Source organism: Neolamprologus multifasciatus, chromosome 17, assembly GCF_963576455.1.
Source record: "Neolamprologus multifasciatus chromosome 17, fNeoMul1.2, whole genome shotgun sequence".
In the NCBI taxonomy this organism is placed as follows: Eukaryota; Metazoa; Chordata; class Actinopteri; order Cichliformes; family Cichlidae; genus Neolamprologus; species Neolamprologus multifasciatus.
In genome coordinates, this window is record NC_140455.1 from 1,028,670 (window position 1) to 1,052,632 (window position 23,963).

Sequence of the window (23,963 nt, forward strand, 5' to 3'; positions counted from 1 at the left end):
TTATTTATTTTTTTAATGTGTGTGTGCGTTTGGAGTCCTGTCTGTGCCCCTCAACAATAATATTTAACTATTAATCACAGTTTTGCTAAATAAAAGGATCTGGCTTGCATCAGTCACATGATCACATTTAACCAATGATCGCCCTTGACGGCAGAACGCGCTGGTTACGAGCCGGGAACGAGCTCACAAAGAGCACGCGCATTTTTTGCGGTTAACTCAGAGACACAGACTTACTATATTTCTTCCATACAGACTGATGCGACAAAACCAGTAAGTAGGTGTACAGCGTACACTGTAGTGTATAGCACATAGGAGTATTGGCTTATTACGGACACGTTGGTAAGTTGTCTTGTTGCAACTGACGAACTGAAACAAACGAGCGTGCTGTGTGTGCAACAGCGTGACAAACATTACCTGTCCTTTTATTAACTGCACAAGTAGTGCTGGTCATAGCTGCTAGCTCACTGGGTAAGGCTGTCATGGGTCTGTAGCTCTGTCACCGTTTTAGGTAGTGATGGGCAGATGAAGCTTCATGAAGCACTGAAGCTTTTCATCCAATTGGTTCACCCCAGCGCAAAGCTTCTTGAAGCTTCATTTGCTCTAGTAGGACATCTACTGGACGTAAAAATATTAGTTGGCATGAATTTGAAGAGTGTGGCCTTTTGCACACAGCCTGTAAATGTCAACAACAAAAGGAGTGTGTAAAACATCTATATTGTAGTGATGGCAGTATACTTTGTATATTTATGCTGGCAGTATGGAAAATGATCATTTGGAAATGCTTAAAATGGAAATGATCATTTACTGTGAGGTGAGGTGTGGTTGGGGTATGGACAGTGGTTGTGCTTTTGTAACGTTCAGGTATGGACAGCTACACACTGAGGCTTTGAGCCTCAGTCCTGCCCACATTTGATTCTGTAAAAACTAAATTTTCACTGCTTTTATGACGTTTTTAGTGGGGAGAACATAGCTAGGATTTAATGATTTAACAAATCTTTTAAATCCTTTGTCCTCCACAATGCTAAATGGCTGGGAGTCCTCAATCACCATGCTAACCAGGTCTTCATCTATTTGAGATTGTTCTCCTGAGGAAAGACAACAAAAACAAAGCACAAATATAAATATTACACACGTCAATTATTGCATTGTATAATATTGTTATATCATTTAGTAACATTACTGCATGCTATATTATCATGGCATTTGATGGTTCACCTGGTCTTGCTCCACAATCGGTGTTCCCCCTATTCTCATGCAAAGCTCTGTAGTGCCTAAGCATGGATGAGGTGTTGTTGTTATATCCCAGCTCCCTGGCACATAGCAAACACTTCACCTTGTACAAATGTAAAGACAGCTTAACATATGTTTTATTGCACCATCAGTATTATGAAAATACATCTTCTGTAGAAATTTACATAACTTGTTGGGAGGAATAAAATCAAAATGTTCCCACACAGGGGAGGACATCCTCCTCTTCTTAGCTGGCTCCATTCTCTCCTGACTTTCTCTCCTCACTCTCATAAACCTCCAAACTCTCTCCAAACTGTCTCTAACTCTCACTAACCGCAACTCTCCATCAAACACCTACATTTTTGAATGAAGTCTGAGGGGTTCATATCGCTGTCATATCTCGCGGCAAAGTTTGAACCGCTTCATGAACCAGTCACGTGGTACAGCCGGGCAGCGAGGCTTCGGACGTCATCATTTTCAGCTCCTCCCATAAATGAAGCAAGCCTCGATACGCGCTTCGCGGAAACGCCCCTCAATTACTCGACACACGCTTCGAAGCCTCGATACAGAACGTCACATCACTAGTTTTAGGGAACATATTTAGTTTTAAAGTATTTAGAACATATTTAGTTTTAAAGAAGTTTCCGGGCTTTTCCTGCCTTTCTGGAGGGATTATATTTCACTAAAAAACGGTCTAATATGCATGTCCACATAATTATGCATTATTATAATTATAATATATTAAAAAACACGCTGTATTTTAAAGAACATACTTTAAGAAGCAGATTATATTAGATTTATATTTTAAATAAGACAAAATTTGGATTTTACAGCAGTAAAATTATTGTATCTCTACAGTTTAAACATGTAATAAGCTTTGCCCTGCACAGAGTGGATAGTGAAACAAATGGAGTCATCATAAATACATTATTTCATATTTATTATTTCCCCCTCCTCATTGCTTTATTATTGTAGCTCTAGTAATAAATAATAATGTAAGGATTCTGGATCAGCACCATGATGCCCATAGTGTATACAGTATTCTGAAGAAGGTCTAAAATGTCACTGTGTGTGCGTGCATGTGTGTGTTTTATTTAGATGGATTTTTAAAAAAACTATACTATAGCATGGGAGAGGACATGAGGAGGAAACAGTAGGAGCTGTGTGAGGCTACTAAAGGCAGTGCTATAACATTTTTCTGTCATCATTTTATTATAGATTAAGTGCAAGAGTTGTTAGGTGTGGATAATTAAATTATAGTTTATTGCAATAGCAAGTTGTGCCTTGTTCTCAGATAGACAGCAAGTGGAGAGTGATATATGAAATGATGGGATGGAAGGAAGAAGAGAAGCAAAGAGTGATTCACAGGCAGAGCCGAGTTTATTTCTCACAGTTTTTTGTTGCCTTATGGTTCCAAGCGCTGTCACCAATCTTTGCATTTTGTTATTATCTCATGACACTTGTTTAATCAGCTACCATCTCTCCTATGGACTTTTTAATGTCTACAGTCTCATATCAACACAGCCCTGCCCGCCAGCACTATCCACAGCAACCCCTCAACAGCAACATTGTACCCATCAGGTAAAACATCGGCTACGTTTTCTTTGCCTTGTTGCCCATATTAGATTCTTGATGAATGTGTGTTGTTGTTATTCAGCCTGGCTCAATGTGCCCCTTTAAACCTCTCTGCACGGCCCTGCTTCCATCTGTTATGTGATGCAGAGCAGAAGCATTTTACCATCACAGAGTCAACAACGCCTGGTAAAGCATTCAAATAGTGCCAACTAATCTGTATCAAAGTTAGATGTTGATAAAGGTAGGCAATGTCATGGCCACATCCTGTTAACTGGAACCCAACAGAACCCTGAGGTAGTAAACATTCATAATGAGTGAAGTTTTCAGAGTAAAACAAGCACACCTGGGCTGAGACATTAAAATAGTTTAACCAAACTTGAGGTTTAATCTGAAGTTCTGTTAAGTTTCAATACCAAAATAAGCTAAATTTGTCCCCCTGCTCAGTAAAACTAAGATTAGTCATTTTTTAAATTTGTTCTTTCATATTTCCTTTGCCTGTCTGTGTGTGGAGCGCTCCTTCTATTTTGTGATTTGTTGATGCTTCTTACAGATAGAAATGCTCCATGTCCAGAGATTCCTCAAAGGAATTTCATTAAACCACAGATAGATTTATTCAAAATCGCTAGCAATTACAGCTACACGTGTAAGGGATTCCACAAGAAAGTGTGGGAGTTCAAAGTTCAGTAGATGCATGCAAATTGAAGGTGTTCAGCAGTGTAACAGGTATAGGTTCGAGTGTAGGCCTATACGTAATCCTTGGGACGAGATCGAAGTGATGTCTCTCTCTTCAGCTAGCATAACGCAACATGAGCATAACATCCAAATACTGAGGTGATGAGATAAGAACAGCTTGTGCATCATGTAGTCAAGCTTTTGTCTTTGGCAGCCTCTGTGAAAGCAATGGTCTCCAGATCCAAATCAGATTGGCTTGATATTAATCAATTGCACATCTGAAGACACTAAAAATGGAAGTTTTGTCTTGACAGATCTCAAGAATTGCGCAAAGGAAGTTTAACCAAGTTTAATGATGACATTCCTTTGGGTCAAGCATGCCTCTGGTGCTGTAGCATCTGCCCTTTTACAAACTGGGATGCTTTTTACAAACTGTTGCTTCCGCTATTAGCAGACGCAGGGCTGTTACCCTGATGGTACCGAAACCAGATCAAACTGGTATGTTGCCTCGAGGCAAACTCTTACTTGTGCATAAACATATCTGTGAGTTACACTGATGAAATCATCAAGCGATGGTATTTCTTCCTGCTGAGCTGCATATCTTTAAGAAACATTTGTTCAAACAGCCAGCAGTTGATTTCTTTATTGAACCAGCCAAATGTTTATCCCCACTGATATCCAGTCAAGAAACAGAACAGCATCCTTTGATTTATTTAGCAAATAATTAATCTGAAATGTACCAGACTTTTACATCTAGTAAGTGTCTGGGCTTCTCAAGGTTTTCTTGTCTTCTCTCACTTTTCCCCTTGCTCTAAGGTGGAGGTGATCAGCCTACACTCCTGTTCCTCATCATGTCATGACCTAAAAGCATTTAGGGACAGCTTGTTTATAATAAGGCTCTCTGATGATAGCGGAAATCTGTGGTGTGTTAAAGTTCTTCTCCTTAGAAAATTCTTCTCTCCTTGTGGATATTACAGGTCATCAGCTAATCAGTAGGTTGGTGGTGTGATCCCTGTGGTCCAGTCTGCATGCCAATCCGTGATTCTGCATAATGAGGCCCTATAAGTGCATTTGAAGCAAAAATGTTTGTAGCCTTAGGATGTTAATTATGGATTTTTTTAAACGTACCTTTTCTTCTTTTATCTGCTATATTTTTTTCAGCCAACCATAGGTGTTTCTTTGCATGCAATATGTCTGCAAGGCTACTGATTTCCTGTGTTAAAACCACCAAGAGAGATTATAGATTATAGAGATAATTTCAGTTTGCTCAGCAGCACGCCAAAGTTTTCTGTATAAAGGTAAAAAAAAAACAAGGCAAAACATGTTTGTGGCACCACCTGCTCTTCTTCCTGAGAAAATCTAAAGATCGAAATTGAAAGTCTCCTCTTTGTATATATATCTTTAGTATCACGGAAAATGTTAATATTACAGCAGGTGTTTCCATTTGTAACTGTGACCTTTATATGATGGCAACTAAAAAAGTTGTTTGTGCGGTGCTTCAGGTTGACATCCAAATCATGACTAAATATGTAGCATTATTTTGGGCGTAAGTGCTAGATGTTTAAATGAGGGACTGACTAAACCCTTAAGATGGGTGGAGCAGTAAAACTATCGTGTTTTGTCATTTAAATGTTTATGTATGACTTAGTTATTTTGGTGCAATATGAATGGATCCTGAGGTCTTTGTCAGTATGTAAAAGCTGTGCAAGTCCAAAATCGACCTACCTACCTTCACATTTTCCAAAGCTTTCCAGTGGGCCATGTTGGGAGTCTTTGGTGGGCTGATTCTGGCCCCCCCAAGCCTCATGTTTGACAAGTTGTGTTAAATGTATTGAGTGTGCGCTTACAGCTTTCTTTTTCTGCAAATAAGATCACTGCAGTCTCCTATCTCACAACGAACCTCAGACTGCTGAGTGGCTGCAGGAAGTGGACACTGATAACACCACTTCCACAGTAACCTCACTTGAAATATGTCAACATTTTGTGTCATTAAGTAACATTTGCTCTTCCTGTCTTTGTTGTTTTCCATAACTCAAGGAACTTGTACAGCTTTTCAGTCAAGACTAGTGCATGTAAACACATTTCTGTTCTGTCACCCCACCAGCCATCTGGAAGTTGTTTAACTTCAAAGTTTAAAAAGTAAACTTGATGATGAAACAATACAGAAACTGAAGTTTCCTGTTATAATTATCGGTCATTGCTTTTGAACACAAACCAGATGGGCTTGTAAAGCAAAACAAAATGAGAAACAAATGAGATTACAAACAAGGACCATTCTTAAAAACTGCAAAAAGTTACAAATTATTCTGTTATTAAAATGTAATCAGATTTGATTAGTGGCACAAAAAACTTTTTTTAATAGTCACACAAGGCTGGAGGCTCTACTCTCTAATTCAAAGTCACACAAATTATACAAAAAGTATAAAAATAATCACAACAGACAAAATACTTTTTCAGTAGTCGGTCTGTTTAACTAAACATTAACCCCAGCTGTCTGTGTCCTGCTTTGAGCGGTTCGATCCATTTTCCCGACCGTATCACTGTAGCTACTTAAAGACGAGCAGTTAGAAAAAAAGCTCCAGGAAAAATGCATGATGGACCGGCAGGTCGAGTCTTTGTGGGATTTCGGCCATTGAGAGCACGTCTTCGGTCATGAGGAAGGCGATGGGCCCGACGCGGGTCCACACACACTTCTCACACAGCGGCCCGCCTTCAGACAACCCATCGGTCTGCAGGAGGGCAAAAGTAGAAACATAAGAATTAAATAATATTCTTATATTATAATATTATCCTTTACATCAAAGAAGGGTCTTACACATCGCATCTGCTGTCGGCACATGATGAAGGCTGAGCCTGGGGTGATGCAGTTGGGACAGTTTGCGATGGAGCATGGGAGAGGCTGGTCGCTCTTCAGTAGGGAACTGGGCATCTCTGACCTAAAAAAGTACTCCTGGAGATAACAGTGAGAAATGGCAGACAGTTTCATTTATATGGATAAAACCGCCTGGAATACAAGGAGCAGGACATTTGATAGACAGTCTGGGAGTGCACACGCTAAAAACCAAACCCATGAGCCAAATCCAGCCCACCCGTGTCAGCCAGCTGTTGCTGTGATGTGCACTGACACTCGTAAAGCATTAAACTATGTCAAACTACATGTGGCTTTTAGCTTTTGAGTTTCACGAGGCTGAACATGAAAAGAATCGTCTAACTATGTACAAGAACAAAACGAATATATGCCCATAGTAACAATCCAATCTAAAACAGCCTTCGTGAGGGTGGCTTAAGGACCCAACATCCTCTACTGGGCCCTGTGTTCACTGCCTGGTATTGGTATTTGTCATATGATATCAGAATTGGCAGTTCTACCACTGATGCCCTGTGTGATAACAACAGGTTCACCCTGAGCACACGTAACAGACGTGAAAGGGTCTGGAGAAACCACGGAGAGCATTATGCTGCCTGTAACATTGTTCAGTGTGACCAGTTTGGTAGTGGATCATTGATGGTCTGGGAAACATATCCATCGAGGGACACACAGACCTCTACAGGTTAGGCAAAAGCACCCTGACTCCCATTAGGTATCGAGATGAAGTTCTTGGTGAGACCCTACGGTGGTGCAGTGGGTGCAGTTCGTCCTCCAGATGAACACTGAAATTACCATGGTAACAACACTCCATGAAAAACAAACAATACAGGGCCCATAAGTTTTGGTGGTAATTTATAGAGAGAGAAGTGAAAGCCACTTGAGAAAACACAGGAAGTATAAAAGCAGAGCAAACATGATCAGCTATTTCTGTTTCTTCTTGCTTCAGGGAGATTGCTTCACTGTTTAAAGCTGCTATCGTATCAGAATCTGCACTTGCGATGGCGGCATTAACTTCATTGCTGTTGTGTTACCAAAGTTTCAAAGTCTGTGTGCACTTTTTTTTTCAAAAAAACTGAGGTGAAGGTGTCATTACCACATACCCCTCCCCAAACAGAATCCAACAACCACCCAAGAAGCAAAAAGAAAAGACAACAACAGACTATTATGGCCATGCAATTTGTCCACCGCTCCTTTTAGAGTGTGCGTTTTAGACTGTGTTTGGCTTTCTGCAAAAACTGATCTCACTGACTCGGCTCCCAACATCTGTACACCGACTGGGCTGCATTTACAATGGGAAAACTTTATCGTGGAGTTCAGGCAACAGTCTATGTTTACAAAAGATCAAAGCTTGATAAAACCTCCCTAAACAGAAAACGTTTTAGTTTAGCTGTACTGGAAAAAGAAGGGGCTGAAAATCAAAGTCCTTTGAGTCACTGGAAATGCTAATTAACAAATACAGTGCTTTCAAAATACATCAGATCAATGAGAAGAAAAATCATACTGGATATCTATACTGATATGGGAACAAAATAACAAAAGGACGTCACATCATTTGATGGGAATGAAAATGATCATCCCACAGAGGGCTGAATTTAAAGACACCGTGAAAATCAAAGTGAAGGCTGTTTCAATTTGCACCACCAAACCAGCCACGTTTGATGATGAAGCACAGCGTTCTCCATGGTTTCTCCACACCCTTTCACGTTTGTAACAACTCTCCTAGAAATCTCCTCCATGCTCTTCAGACTGTGCTGGGAGACACAGCAAACCTTCTGGCAAAGACATGCATTGATGTCCCATCTGAAAGAGTTGGACTACCTGTGCAACCTCTGTAGGGCCCAGGTACCTCCTCATGCTGACCCTAGCTTAGCCAAATGCTAAACTAGTGGAAAAACAGTCAGGAAAAAAGATAAGGAGGGAAAACTTTCAGTGTCCAGCAAGTCATGTCTTTTTTTTCCTCTGACAAAAGGGAAACACTGAGCACCTTCTTATATTTTGTATTGAGGAAAGGGTGATTAGTGTTTGTATATACCGTCAGTGATCACTGTCAAGAAGTGGTATTAAAAAAAGATAAAACAATCAGCCAAGAAAAACTGATTTTTTTTAAAATTGTTGGCACAGCTGCTTGTTATAGCAGTCGCTGTTCTACTTCATTGCTTCTTTTTTTTTTGCTTTTTCCCTTCTTCTTCTTTTTATTTTCACACTGAAAGTTCTGCTGCCTGGAATAAATCCTGTAATCAGCTTGGGTCGTCTTCCAGATCCTGAAAGGAGTGACCCATCCGAATATCTTGTACTTGCGTACAGATTTTAAGAAATCGCTCAGAAAGACATGACCAAATTTTGTAAATCTACAATTCTCCATTTAATTTTTCCAATTCTTGTTTTTGGAAGTCATTAAAAATATCTGCTGTGTAATCATTCCACCTTGGAAAAAGAATAGTTCAAAGAAATCCCCCCAAAAAGACCCACATAATTATGACAGTCATGCCCATGATGAGTGTATGGAAACTTCCAGCACAACTGTATTTGTTTCATGGAGCTGGAGCTGCATTTAAACTTCCCGGCCACATTCTGGCTTCAACCTGGCTTTGGGGTTTTTCAGTCCGGAAGGCAGCAGAGGGATTCATACATTTTTGGACTGAAAGTCATGCGAACCTGGTCATGTTACTGCAAAGAAATACCTCTTTGTCCTGAATACTGTACAGCCATGTGTTTTTTGGAGGAAATTCTGTCTTTGAATCATAATGGAAAACACATGGATCCAAACCACCCTCAGTACCACTTACTGGAAATTACGGGACACACAGTAAGGGAGAAGCAGCATTGCAGTAATCTGAAACTAGGAAGTCAACCACACTGTGTGGCTTCAAAAGACAACAGGTGAAAGGATTGACAACGTGAAGCTGGGCGGGTCCTGAGTTCAGAGCAAGGGGCAGCTTTTTTTCGTTCTTTGAATTTTCTCATTTCTTCATTCTTTCAAATGTGCTCCAGGTTGTGTTTAATGCTGTAACTGCTGTGACAGTCATTTCTCAAGGTTTGGTTTAAATGAAGTGCATCTATTCTCATGACCGTGTTGTTTTGATGCCATTATGAGGTTTACATGTGAAGGCGTTACTGAAACTGCACAGCGACAGGATAAGAAGTGAGATGCACAGTGTGAGAGTTTCGTACCCCAGCCATTGTGATGATGCGCTGGATGTTTTTTGTGATGATGAGAGTCGTTTTGGCACGAGTGACAGCCACGTACAGCAGGTTCCACTCATCGTCAGGAATTTTAGCTGTGTGTCGGGGGGAGAAACAACAACAGTTAAACAACATTCCCGCTTTCAGGTAGAAATCATCCTCCTTACTAGACGTGCTTCATGCCTCTCATGACAAAAAGGTCCAAGAAAAAAACAACAACCCAAAAAACATAACATACCAAATGAGAATTCAGGACTGTGGCGCAGGTTGTGCTTAGAACAGGGAACCTTGACAAAGTCATCAGTGACCATCACGGTGTCAAACTCCAGACCTTTAGACTTATGGACAGTTCCAACTATGAAGTCTGGAAGGAGAGCCAGAACAGAGCAGAAAAACAACACTCATTAAAAGAAAGACTCCATCCTACAGACAATTAAAGTCATCTATCTAATCCTGAAAGAAAAAAGAGACAAAAGAAAAGATGTTCCAGCTCATGTGAACATCTCCATAACAATAAAATAAATAGTCTATAGTTGCTGATGGTGAGGTTTGAGAGACAAAGACTGTCACTGAGTAAGAAGACGACGAGTCCCCTGCTTTTTTTCTCTTGCTTCACTTCCTGGTGCTTGTTCCAATTTCAACAAATCAGCATCAAATTAAATAAAAAATTATTAAACACATAGAAAAATTACTGAGTGTCGGCAGTGGTTATAGTGATAGCTGTCATCCACGTCATTTAAGCCCCTGGCATGACGCATGAAGTCATCATGAGAAGATTTATAGACATCACTATAAGGTTAATGTTAATGAGTCAGCAAAGGGATTTGGAATCATCTTCAAATTATTTAGAACAAATCCACCGTATTTTACTGTGATGGAGTAACACAACAAACCAGGGTAGAAGAAGTTTGTATTGGATGCAGATTCATATTTCAGGAGCTTTCACATGTACATGCAGTTAAAGAAAGGAACTGTGCAGAACTGACCCAAATCAAAGGTGCAGCAGGATAAAATAAGAGCCGAGAGTCAGTTTGCCAGTTTAAACATGAAAGGATCCATCCTGCCTTCTGTCAACCATTCAGGCTGTGTCTTGATTCATGCTCAGTCATCCAGATAAGTAAATCCCAAAAAGTTGATTCTGTTCTTCTGGACGTAGCGTTCTCAGTGCGAGAAACGTTTCTTCACTCATCCAAGTGACTGCAACTGTACTTTTTATAAGATTGGGGAAACCCGCAGTGAGCTGAGACTGAAGAAGTCACTTGGATGAGTGACACAACGTTTCTCTCACTGAAAATGCTACATCCAGATGAATAGAATAAACTTTTGTGCATTGAGGCTGTGGGTACTAGAAGTGTAGTGATATAGGGAGGATTTTCTTGACGCACCTTTGGGTCCATTATCAACAGCTGAGGATTGTTTAAACATGACAACCACATGAAAGAAGTCCCAATGTACCCATCAGAAAATGGATACATTGTGTCCTCCAAATCTGAGGTCATAGTCCTCAGCCGGAAAAGGGTGCAGCGCCCACTCCAGGTTAGGGACGAGTTTCTGCCCCAAGTGGAGGAGTTTAAATATCTCAGGGTCTTGTTCACGAATGATGGAAGAAGAGAGCGGGAGTTCGACAGACGGATTGGTGCTGCAGCTGCAGTGATGCTGATGCTGTACTGGTCCATCATGATGAAGAAAGAGCTGAGTGTAAAAGCGAAGCTCTCAATTTACTGGTCTACGTCGCTAACAGGAGGTTTACATCATGTATGTGCAGCTGACAAATCTGAAGCAAGTCTGTGATTATGTTATGTCATCATGAGCCAAAAACTGAAGTGGAACTGGAAGCAGAGCTTTCAAATGGACAACAAACACAAGCAAATTCAAGAATAGCTTAAAATGAAGTAATGGATGTTTATGCTTGTTTGAATTCCCCAGAAATGCTGTATAAACATTTGAATCTGGCTGCATGCAAAAATCTGAAGGGGATTTTTATAAGTGTGGTTAAAATAGCACCATGTAGAAAGCAGAAGTTGTCTTTTTTCCTCCCACGACACGATATTCCTCACTATTGTACAGTTACATCGTATCCTACTATGTTCTAAACGGAAATACAAAATCCAGGTTTTGAGTAAAACCTAAAGAAACAAGCAAGAATCAGGAAAAAACACTGAGCTGCCGTTTCTTCATTTTTCAGCAAACACAAAATTATTTTAACTTCTAAAATCAATCCCGTTTTTGATACCCAAAAAGACATTTTGCATCCTTATTTGAGGAAAGGGATAAGTGTTTCTATCTTTGCCAGGTCTCCCTTGAAAAAGAGGTTTTTAATCTCAATGAGATCTTCCTGGTTAAATAAAGGTTAAAAATAAATAAATTAAATTCTTTTTAGTAACTGGAGTCACTTTATTTATTATTTTTCCAGGCTTCTTTGTGGATAATGCAGTGTGTGTGTGTGTGTACCTGCATTGCATAAGTCGTTTTCAGAACAGGCCTTCAGTCTTGACACCAGCTCGGGGATTCGTTTCCGATACTTTTCCACGATTGTCACCTTTGCTTGGAGTTCATTATCTTCTGTTTGTTCAACATATTTTTTGAAAGCAAAGAAGGGATTCTCACTTCGACGAGAGGCGAACGAGCGGATCAGGGGGTCCCTGATGTCTGAAAGCAGAGAAAGTTCAACATTAGTGTCTGAAGTTTGAGTTCTTTGAAACGCTGTTTTTCCTTTTTTTACTTCATTTGTAAAACTAGAGCAATAACACAGCACAGAACAATGGACGTTGAAATAAAGAGATTATTAAATATGTTCTGATCATGGTTAAAAGAAGGAGTATGAATAAGGTTGATTATCACTGCAGGGTTAGGGACTTTGTGGACATCTTTAATATTTGGATCATGATCAGAGGAAAGATGTTACCTCATGGATCTTTGAATACCTGAACTTCCAAAACACATTTGGGAACTTTTCAAGAGTTTTTTTAAACAAACAGTAAATGAAAGTGCTTGAGAACCAGACTCCCCACCAAATCTTTTGAACTGAGCAAAACTTTTCAGATGAGAAGTGAAACGTCTTTGGAAACCTAAAAAATGAATCCCATTACCTTCAAGTTAAGCGCCTGACCTGGATGACTGAGAACCTACACAAACAAAGCAGTTGAAAGCACTAAAAGCCTAATATAAACCTTTTAACTACAGGAAATAAATTATAATTACAGAATAAAAACTTTCTTTTCATGGGCCAGAGATACACTTTGTTATTTACTTTTTGTTCTTCCCCTAAACAAAGCAACAATATGATTATTAGGATTTTGAAAGTTGCTGCTAAACAGCCACCTTCAGTCCCCACAATCTAACAGTGGCTGGTAAGATATGTTCGGCTCTGGTATCAATGGCAACCTATAGAGCCCCTCCAATCAGAAGATGGAGCAGATGGTGTAAAAAGTGCAGAACAGGGAGCATCATTGCTCAATGCAGTTTGAAAGAGAGCAGATGGATCAAAACATGCATACAATTTATTTATTTGGCAAAGCAAATATACCACAAATATACTCCTGTCACAATAGTCTCATGCTATGGGAAATTATCATTTTATTCTTACAGTGAGGTCTTCGTTCTCCTTCTTGGAGCTGCTGCCCTGTTTGCTGCAGCAGGTGCCATACATCCATGATACGGTCCAGCCCGATGTTCTTTATATCCTGAGGGAAAATATCAATATCACATACTGATTTCTATACGTTACATACATTGATAACAAACATTATAAAGTCTTAATTTTTGATCAAATTTGACCCGCAACGTAACGCATCCCTTCGTATAATTATATGTGGATACACACTCACGCCGATGAAGTGGAGCCTGCAGCTGGGATTTGCATCTGTAAGTCGAACGGCTTCACTAAACACGCCGAAATTGCACCTAGATAAGATGGCTGTCTTCCCTCGGCTTTGGCACGCACCTGCCCCCACAGCCTCAACGACTCTGTCTGCAGCATTGTCACACACCCCGCCTGCAGAATAAACAAAACAGTCAAAATCAATTATGCTCAAGTCTTTAAAAAACTGAAACTGGTTCTGAAAAACCACAATTTTTTTACATTTTTACAAACACAAAATTAAAAAATGTGAAAAAAACCCCAAACATTGGAGAAGTTTACCCTTCTGGTTTCCTCCGACAAGAATTTTCTGAACTCCCTTGCAAACTTTGAGGATGGTGGCACCCACATAGGCGATCTCAGCACCAAATCGAAAGCTCTGGACAACATGAATAGCATGAAGGTTTAATAATAGGGGCAAAAAGGATTATACATGCTTGATCCTTTTTTTATAAAGACATTTACAGTTGAAGAGCAGGGAAAGTATAACTGCAAACTTTATAACATGCAATTTTATTTATACAGCACCAAATCACAACAACAGTCACCATTTGAAGGTAAAGACCCTACAATAACACAGAGAAAACCCCAATAATCATACGACATGAGCAAGTACTTGGCGACAGTGGGAAGGAAAAACTCCCTTTTAACAAGAAGAAACCTCCGGCAGAACCAGGCTCAGGGAGGGGCGGGGCCATCTGCTGTGACCGATTTATTTAGGGTGAGAGGAGGAAAAGATGCACACGAGGCAGTTGTCTTCCTGCTTGCAGGCGTCAGTCAGCTACTTGACACACGCCAACATAAGCAGGTTAAGTGAAGATAACATGCTACTTGAAACTGATAGCAGTTTTTCTTAGTGACATCATAATTCCTGCTGGAATATTTGGAAGAATCATCCCAAGTGGAGCTGCAATCTCCCACGTTTAAGCTGAATGAGTGAGATGGTCACATGTGCTTTAATCTTCTTCAACTGCAACCTGATGTGCATTGTAACTGCTGATGTGCATGACTATAAGCTACTAGCTAATATTATCTACTGCTAGATTTAAGGTTTTAACTTTTCCTTGGAACTCCAAACTGACTGACAACACGTCAAAGGAAACTGCCGGTGTGGTCGCACTGTGCTAAAATGAAAACCGAATGCCAAAAAGCTGAGTTTAAGCTTTGTTTACATGTCACCAGACTGGATCTGATGCCTCCAACTTCAACAGCTCAACTCTTCTGGGAAAGCTTTCTACAAGATGTAGGAGTGTGTTTATGGGAACAAAAACATTCTTTTTGATCATTATTCCAAAAGCACATTTGAGGTCAGACTGTTCCCGCAGAGTTGGGAGCATGAAGTTGTGCAACATGTTTTGGTATGCTGAAGCGTTAAGGGTACCTTTCAGTGCTAAGGGGCCAATGCAGTGGTGGTGCTCTACACCATCACTGCATCCAACGCTTTGCATTCCGCTTGATGATGCAAGGCTTGAATGCAGCTGCTCAGGCATGAAGCTCTATACCAGTGGTTCTTAACCTTGTTGGAGGTACCGAACCCCACCAGTTTTATATGCACATTCACTGAACCCCTCTTTAGTGAAAAATAAAATATGATTTTTTTCAAATTCAAGACATAGATATGTTTTTTATTGGTGCACAAAATGAGCCGTGCATGTCACGGTGGAGGCTCTGCCGAACCCCTAGGGTTCGATCGAACCCAGGTTAAGAACCACTGCTCTATACCCACCGCTCTTGAGCTAATCTGAAGCCTACATGAACTTTGGAGGTCTGGGGCGATTGATTTTTCAGAAAGCCTCTGCACACTATTGGCCTCGGCATCTGCTGACCTCGTTCTGTGATTTTATGCGGCCTACCATCTCATGGTTGTGTCGCTGTCATTCTCAATCGTTTCCCCTTTGTTATAATATCACTAACATCTGACTGTGGAATATTTAGTAGCGAGGAACATGTGGCATCCTATCACGGTACCACACTGGAATTCACTGAGCTCTTGAGAGCGATTCTATCACAAATGTTTATAGAAGCAGTCTGCATCCCTGGGTGATTTTATCCACCTGTGGTCATGGAAGTGACTGGAACACCTGAATTCAATGATGTAGATGGGTGAGTGAATACTTTTGGCAGTATAGTGTATCTTTCTTCTTTTGCTGTATTTGTCAACTTTGACACATGTGATGCTAAATAACATTTTCTGTCCACGTTTACCTCGGTGTGTTTGGGTAGTTGTGTGTACCTGGGTGAGGTAATAGATGTGGGTGTGTTCAACAACATTCAAGGCATTAACAGCTCCTCTGAAGGTGTAGATCTGCTGATGAGGATCGCCAACCAGGATTTTCCCACAGCTCTGAGACAGCAGCACATCCATGATGGCTGAAACAAAACAAAACAACAGTCAGTGGACAACATGAAAGCATAAAAGCTGAGCTAAATCGTCAAGGATTTGCTTTTCTGCAAACATGTGAGCCTGTGGGAGTATTTCAGTACCGGGAGTGCAGTCCTGTGCTTCATCAATGAAAAGAGCATTGTATGCACCCGACAGGCAAGGCTTTGGGTCTTGGAGCTGCCATAACTTTAGGTAACCTGGGAATGAAATGTTCCAGTGATCCTCCATCATTTCTTTACACAACATAGTAAACTTAATTATATTTTATTTCACAGTTGGCGTACCATCGTGGGTCATGTAATAGGCATCTTTTGACTTCTCATTCAGATCCTTCATTTTTTTCCAGATTCTCTGTGCATCACGGACGACCAACTGAAACATGATAACATAAAACACACTTTAGATGTAGCTTCATAATAATTTACTTCATAGGTACAGTGCCGATCTTTTATATACTTTAAAACGTTTGTACCAGTTTTTCATCGTGATCTATATCCTTGCGGAAGTTGTTTTTAGTCACACGAGAGTTGGGAACATGTCTTATAGTGATGGTTTCATCTGTAGAAGCCATAAAGGCATTGAGGGTTGTCATAACCACTTTGGCCTTGGTGAAGCCACCGCGGCCTTTGGGAAGAACAGAACTGATGGCGAAAGCCTTCATGTTAAAGGTCAGCTTGTCACGGAATTTGTATCTGAAAGGGAGAGAAGAGAGCACGATAGTATTAAAATGAAGGCCTGCCATCACGAGCATCTGAGAACTCTGATTCTCACCTCTTCCCTACGTCATTATAGGCCAACGAGTGGACGGTCTTGCAGTCCACGTTCCCGGGGAAGCGGCGGCGTGCCTCCGAAGCCACAGAATTGTTGAAGGCCACATAAAGGAAGCGAAGGTCCGGCCGCTGCTCAGCGTACTTCACTAGTGTGGTAGTCTTCCCCGTACCTGTGTCACACAGCACTGACCTTTAATGAAGCTACGGCACAAAGACCCGTCATCTGCAAATGTAGCCTACATCACACAAGCTGCAGTGATGACAAAAGATTAATATTTTACATCTATGTTCCCTACGGGCTGACGGCATCTTTATACCACTGTCTGCTGCAGAACCTTAAAGACAATGGAGGCTAAACGGCTCATTTCAGGCTAAAAGGCTTCATGAAATCATGTAACGCTCCTCCAGGGCAATCCCACAGCTATAACATAAAGAAATGAGCGTATAAAAATGAGCATATTAGACCCATTTTACCAAGGTGTTATAAAGGAGAAAGAGCGCCCCCTGGTGATGCCTCAAATCCTATAGCATTAAACGTACTTAGTGCAGACAGTACATGCAATGGGAACGAATGGGAAAAGTTAATAAAAATGGACATTGCAGTGTTGTTCTTCCATAAACATTCAATCCACTGGCCAGTGACACATACTCTGGCTGACCTAAAAGATTCATGTAAGGGCACTGTCTCCAATTCAACTTCTTTACTGTACCTGCAAATGCTATTATCTTAACCACGTGGTCATCCTGGATATTGTGGCTGAGGATCTGCTGCTGTTCTTGCGTGAGGAGAATCTGGGGCCGCCTAGCAGAGACACCAGAAACAAACAAAAAAAGTGCTAAAACTCCTCAAGCATCAGTCCAGCTCTAATTATTTAAATGTCTGCTGAATATTACATATACAAGTTCAGAAAAAAGAAAATCACACTGGCTGTTAGTTTATTATGTGAATAAGCAAAAATCAATCAGAAAAAAATGGTCTGCAGTGAATTAGTTTGGTCTGCAGTTTGAATCCCTGTTAAGACAGTTAAACATCATGAGCTGAAACATGATTAGATCCAGAAAAAAAAAGGACTGAACTTCCATCAAGGAAGGTTTAAGCAACTTGCAAGTAATTATGACGGTATAAGGGGAGGAGGACTCGCTCTTTATGTAAACAACCGCTGGTGTTCCTCTAGTCACGTTAAGGTGAGGACGGCTGTGCGTAATAAACACACTGAACTGTTAGCAATCGGTCTTCGACCGTATTATCTACTCTGAGAGTTTTCCCTCGTCATAATTATCATTGTTTACATCGCCCCTGACGCTAACGCGGCGCATGCATATGATGTCATCAGCTCTGCGACGGCAGACCTCCTGAATCAAAGCCCATCCACTTTTGTGGCTGTAACGGGCGATTAAACCACACAAATCTCTCTACTGTTTTACCTACATTCAAGCAATATGTGGACTGCAAAACCAGAGTCAATAAAACACTGTACCCGTTTTATGCAAATGCTACTGAGGCATACACCTCCATCCTCTCCCTCCCCTGGGCAGGGCTGATCACAACCTTGTCCACCTCCAGCCCTTTTACAAACCTATCATCCAGAGACAACCTGCAGTCACAAAAATTGTTATAAGATGGACAAAGAAGACAGAAGAGACTCTGCAGGGATGCTTTGAGGCAACGGACTGGGATGTTCTCTGTAATGCTCATAGGGACAATATTGACAATCTGACTGGCTGTGTTACAGATTATAGCAACTTCTGTGCGGAAAATGTGGTTCCCAAAAAAACATTCATTGATTCCCCAACAACAACCTTAGGTAACCAAAGATATCAAAGCTACGCTAAACAAGAAAAAGAGATTTTTCAGAAACTGTGACAAAGAACAGTTGAAATGTGTGCAGAAGGAGCTTAAAGCCAAGATTGCTGAGGGAAACAAGTCCCTCAGAAGAAAGCTGGAAAGCAAACTCCAAGAAAACAATACCAGGGAGGTGTGGAAGGGAATGTGGGCCATTACTGGCCTGAGACAAAAGAGAGGTGTGTGGATGGATGGGGATGTTGAATGCGCAATCAACCTAAATCTGCACTTCAATAGGTTTGACTGCCCCGCATCTCCTGTCCCCACACCCAGCTCTTCCCATCTTCTCCATTTCCCCCCTCCCCCCCCCCCTCTCCTGCTCCCTCAGCCTGTCTCTCTTTGTCCCTCTCAGCAGATGACATCAAAAGGGAACTGTGCATACTCCACTCCAGTAAAGCTGCTGGCCTTGATAGTGTCTGTTCCAGGGCCCTCAGGTGCTGTGCTGCCCAGCTGTCTAGAGCTCTACATCAGATCTTTAACATGAGTCTGAAACTGCAGAGGATCCCATCACTCTGGAAGACATCCTGCCTGGTTCCTGTCCCCAAAAAGATCAACCCGTCGATCCCCAGTGACTACAAGCCAGTGGCTCTGACCTCACACGTCATGAAGACGCTGGAGAGACTCGCCTGCATCTGCTGGTGGAGCCTTGGCTGAACTCCTTAAAGTTTGCTTATCAACCCCGTATCGCCGTGGAGGACGCCATCACCTACCTGCTGGACCAGGCTTATTCTCATCTGGACATTGTTGAGAGCATTGTGAGGGTCATGTTCTTCGAATGCTTTTAACACAATCAGTCCATCACTGCTGGGCAATAAGCTCAAGAAAATGCAGGTGGATGCATCAATGGTAGCTTGGATTAACAAATTGACCACAGCATGTCTGGCTGAAGAGCTGCCACTCGGATAACATCCTAAGCAGCACGGCAGTGCCACAGGGACTGTCCTATCACCATTCCTCTTTACCCTCTACATGTCTGACTTCAGGTACACGTCTCAGTCATGTCATGTGCAGAAAGGAGGAGGAATACAACAGTGTGGTGGACAGCTTTGTTGTGTGGTGTGAGCTAAATCATTTCCAACTTAACATCGCAAAGACAAAGGAACTGATTGTCGACTTTAGGAAGCATGCGCCTCCTCCTACCCCTGTAACCATCAGAGGGGCTGTTGTGGAGGTAGTTGAGGACTACCGGTATCTGGGGGTACACACTGACTGTAAACTGGACGGTCCAAGAACACAGAAGCTGTCTTCAAGAAAGGCCAGAGCTGGCTTTTCCTACTGAGGCAGCTCAGGTCCTTTAATGTTTGTAGGAAAATATTTACCAAGTTCTATCACTCTGTGGTGGAGAATGTTGTGTTCTTTGCAGCTTTGTGCTGCGGCAGTGGGGTGAAGACAGCTGATGGCAACAGGCTGAACAACCAGGTTAAAAAGGCTGGTTCTGTCCTGGGTGTCAGACTGGAGAACCTGGTGGAGGTGTCTGAGAGGAGAATGCTAGAAAAGCGTCTCAGTATCATGGACAACCCTTCTACGCCTCCATGATGGGCCATCGGAGCACACGTAGAAAAAATCTGAATGCAGAACTGACCACCACAGGAAGCAATAAGACTGTGCAGCTCTTCTTTCATCGGTAGATGATTTTCTAGGATTAATATGATTGTATTTTGTTCTCACTCAGATTGTGCAATATTATTCACCTGTATGTTACTGAATGTTTGTTTCATCCCCCATCATATGCTGCTACTCTCTTTATTCATTGCACTAACATTATGTCACTTGTCATAATTACTTGTAGTGATAGTTATGTTATTTTATTTTATCTGCGCTCATTTTTTCTCTTGTTGCATTGAGCATGTTTGCAACAAAAGAATTTCCCTCAGGATAAACAAGCTGACTGAAACTGCTGAGAAATATAGGATCAGTTGGAATAAATTCTTGCAACAACAAGAGAAACGCTTCAAATCACATACAGAAAGAAAGCTTGCTGAGCCGCTCTTCATCAGTCTTCCCAAAGTATTTTAATTCACTGAATAAAATATCGATATTTAGCGTCCCTGTATCAGTATTACAGAACTAACATATTTTGACCTCACCTGCTCTGTGGAGAGCTGACAGGGAAGGGGCCATTCTCCATCAGGTGGAGCACATAGTAAATGTTGTAATGCAACCTGAGCAGGCAGAAAAAAGAAAAACAAACAAACAGTGTGACGAATGATGAGAACAGAAATCCGGATTGCTACTCGTTATTCATCTTACCTGTTACTGACAGTGACTTTGTTCCTTTCTAAAGCGAGCAGCATCATGGCCATGTGGCAGAGGTACTCTGTGATGGCCGAGTGTGACATGCAGCCCGTGAGCAGAGACACCAAGGCCTGCACATCACCAACACCCTCACTCAGGATCAGTATGACAGCCATGGCTGCATACGGGTTAGGACCCTGGAAATCAGATCCATTGTGGACACACTTTAAAACTCAGATTGTCTCTATATGATCACATGGCATTTTTTATGTATTAATGAGTGAGTCATACAGTAATTCCAAGGTTAAAGTGCTTCTGAACATCAGAAATACGCAGTCTGATGGAGGCCTCAGCCTGAGGGAAAAGGCGATGTTTCTTTACACGCTCCAGAACGTCATCTGGCCTCAAGCGCTCTCCAACCTTATGCTGAGCCATTAAACTGATAATAAAGACAACACAAACACACAAAGTGACATTTTAAAAATGAGAAATTGATATCAAATTCCAGTCACACACAATGTGAGATCAGCTTATTTACACTTTTGTTTTTTACAGCGAGGGTGGCCACAGCAACTCGTATACAGGAGAGACTTGCATCACTTCCCAAACCAACCTTCCCAGTCAGATCAGAAACAGTCATATTAGAATCATATTAACCAGAAATACATGAATAATTTTCTGCAGTTCTAGGCGAGACTTCGTGTGGTGGATATTTTACAAGAACTTCAACTGTTTTGTAATTTTTCTTATTAAAGAAAGTAACTTACACAACTAGCTTTCGTATGCTGTGCTCTGAAGGTGCTGGCCCTATACCGCTGTTCCTCAGGATGGAGCAGACCTCCATCTCTGTATGCCTCTCTCTCATCATGTAGCGATAGTATTGTTTCTTGAAAGGCACAAACTGTGAAGAGAAGCACATCCAACATGACTTTGACATTTCGCTCCACGTGCTCATTTTCATTTTGCGATTGTTGTTTGGTGTCATCTTACCGTGCTGTCCTGGACGATGTTCCTCCAGCGATGGCAAACGAGCCTGACATTGAGGTAGAGGTCCTGGGCAGGTAGGAGGCACAGCACCTCTCTCAGCACCTCCTCTGGAAGGTCGTCCATGCAGCCCTGGGGTTTCAGCAAGCCGCTTCTGCTGCCCAGGAGGCCAAAGTGGGCATCGGGAAGGGCCTCCACCTCCTCTTCTTCATTATCACTGTCACACTGGTCAAATTCATCATCATTCCCAAACATCTCAGCCGTCATTCCCTCCAGATAATCCACCTGCTGCTCTACCTTCACCTTAGACTGCGGCATCATCTCAACAGCCAACAGGCTGGCATCGTCAATCTCCTCCTCCTCGCCTGCCTCAGGCTCTGGCATCATCACAGCAGCTAAAAGACTGTCATCGATCTCCTCCTCCTCTTTTACCCTGAGCTGTGGTGCCAAAGGTACAGCCAACAGGCTGATATCCTCATCCTCATCCTCATCCTCCTCTTCTTCTGCAGCTCTTGGCTCTTCCTTGGAGGTGGAAGGCAGGGAGGATTTGTGCGGACTGGAGCTGAGGACTCTCGCCACAGAAAAAAATTCATTGATGCCCTTCTGTCTCCCAGAAGGACTTCCTGTGGCAGGTGCTAAGAGAAAAAGGACAAAGATTTATAATCTGATTCCTTCGACTTTTTGTCAAAAGGCAAAAAATACATCCATAAATCATTGGTTTAGTTTAGTGAGGTTGTCTGAGGTTCTTTCATTTCTTTTGGTGTCACTGAGCTGCTGAGTGTTGATTTATCAAATTCTAAAGTCTTTGCTGATCTCTGATAGTTTTATTGGTGGTTTTCAGCCTTACTTGCTCCAACATATCTTTGGGTCTCATATTTAAAATTGCATTAAATTTACAGTTAAATGCAGTGCACTTCAATCACAGCTTGACTGCTTGGTTTACAGTCCACTACAAAAACTGTGTCTGGCTGGGGGTGGCTGTAGCTCACGTGGTAGAGCAGGTCGTCTGTTAAGCAGTCAGCACTTAACAGTTAAAAGTGCTTGATTGGGTGAATTAATTAGTTGTATAAAGCACTTATATATAAAGCACATATAGAGTTGAAAAGTGCTATATAAGAACCAGTCCATTTAACATTTACCAAGTCACATGCTCAGTGTTCCTTTTCTCACACCACACTGTAATAAAAGCTTTACACCACATTACCAAACTTTGGCCGCTTAGTGGGTGTCCTGGGGTAAAGCCCCCGGTTCGGATCACGGTTGCCCATCCTCTGGTTAAAGGTGTGAGGCCGGGTGAGGACTGCTCTTTGTCCCAGTCCATCACAGTCTTCTGCATTCAGGTGCCTCCTCTTGGCCTTTCCTAGGAAACCACACAACATCCAGCGGTGGCAGAACAATTCAAATCACAGTACTGGGATTATCCTGCATGCAGGGTAAGCCTTTCCTTAGATTTCAGCCTACAATGGTTTGCTAACTAGTTTACCTTTAAAGATTATATTCAGTTTTGTGGGATAAAACATGGCAACAAGTCTAAAAAATCTCGTTAAAACTTTATTTTTCGTATACGTGCATTTCAAAAGTAGTACATGAGTACATACAGTGTACTTAGCTTTAAATCCTGAACTTACCTTTAACAGACACCTCCATTTTCTGCTGCTACACCTACAATCTTTCAGTAACAAAGCCCCATAATTTCACGTAGAGAAGTCTTTACACACGAACAGCCCCAGAAAATACACCCGAACCGTCCAAGCTAACGTCCACAAACGATCACTGCTAGCCCGTGTGTGCCTGCTAACATTAGCACTACTTCTCCCAGAAGTGCTGCTAATGCAAAAAAACTACTTTAAAAACGCGACTTCTCCTAAATGTAAGCGGACTAATTTAACGTTAACAGGGATTCATTGGAGAAAACGTGCATGTATGTTTTTGTTTTCGAGGAAAGCTTCTGAAGTTGCAGGTCTGGTGTAATTGGTCGGTTTGTTCTTCTTTGAATCTCAAACCAACTTGAAAGGCGCATCATCGCCACCTACTGGAAAGCTGAAATTCGCATTTTGTGACATCGAGCGAAGTTCAAGTTTTTCCAATGGCTTGATCCAGATGCCACAAAGTTTTTGCAAAAGTGAGCAAGAAAGATTAATGTAATTAATTTAAAAACTAAAATATAAAAGATTATCCTCTTATTTAAATGACAAACTGATTTGATTAGTAGACCCTTAACATAACAGATAGAACTCATTTACACATTCTCTGATCTTATTTGAAATGACAGCCATGTTTCTTATGAGAATCTACAACTGTAACAGCAAAAAATAATAATAATTTTTTAAAAATGCACCATAATAGTTTGATGTTGATTA

The 23,963-nt window shown here is 41.5% G+C and overlaps 1 protein-coding gene across 1 annotated transcript; it reads right to left on the reverse strand.

The window, feature by feature from the left end:
- Nucleotides 1-2,608: 2,608 nt before the first annotated feature.
- Nucleotides 2,609-23,704, reverse strand: fbh1 (F-box DNA helicase 1). Its single transcript, XM_085137961.1, has 21 exons — nt 23,232-23,704; nt 22,808-22,963; nt 21,610-22,238; nt 21,387-21,520; nt 20,911-21,058; nt 20,635-20,816; nt 20,472-20,546; nt 17,252-17,343; nt 16,543-16,711; nt 16,244-16,463; nt 16,056-16,143; nt 15,873-15,968; nt 15,622-15,758; nt 13,671-13,767; nt 13,357-13,523; nt 13,116-13,212; nt 11,981-12,178; nt 9,768-9,893; nt 9,518-9,624; nt 6,293-6,427; nt 2,609-6,206 (listed from the first exon to the last, which is right to left on the reverse strand). The coding sequence occupies exons 1-21, from the start codon at nt 23,248-23,250 to the stop codon at nt 6,042-6,044; spliced, it is 3,237 nt and encodes a 1,078-aa protein (XP_084994087.1). The 5' UTR covers nt 23,251-23,704; the 3' UTR covers nt 2,609-6,041.
- Between the last annotated feature and the right edge of the window lie 259 nt (nt 23,705-23,963).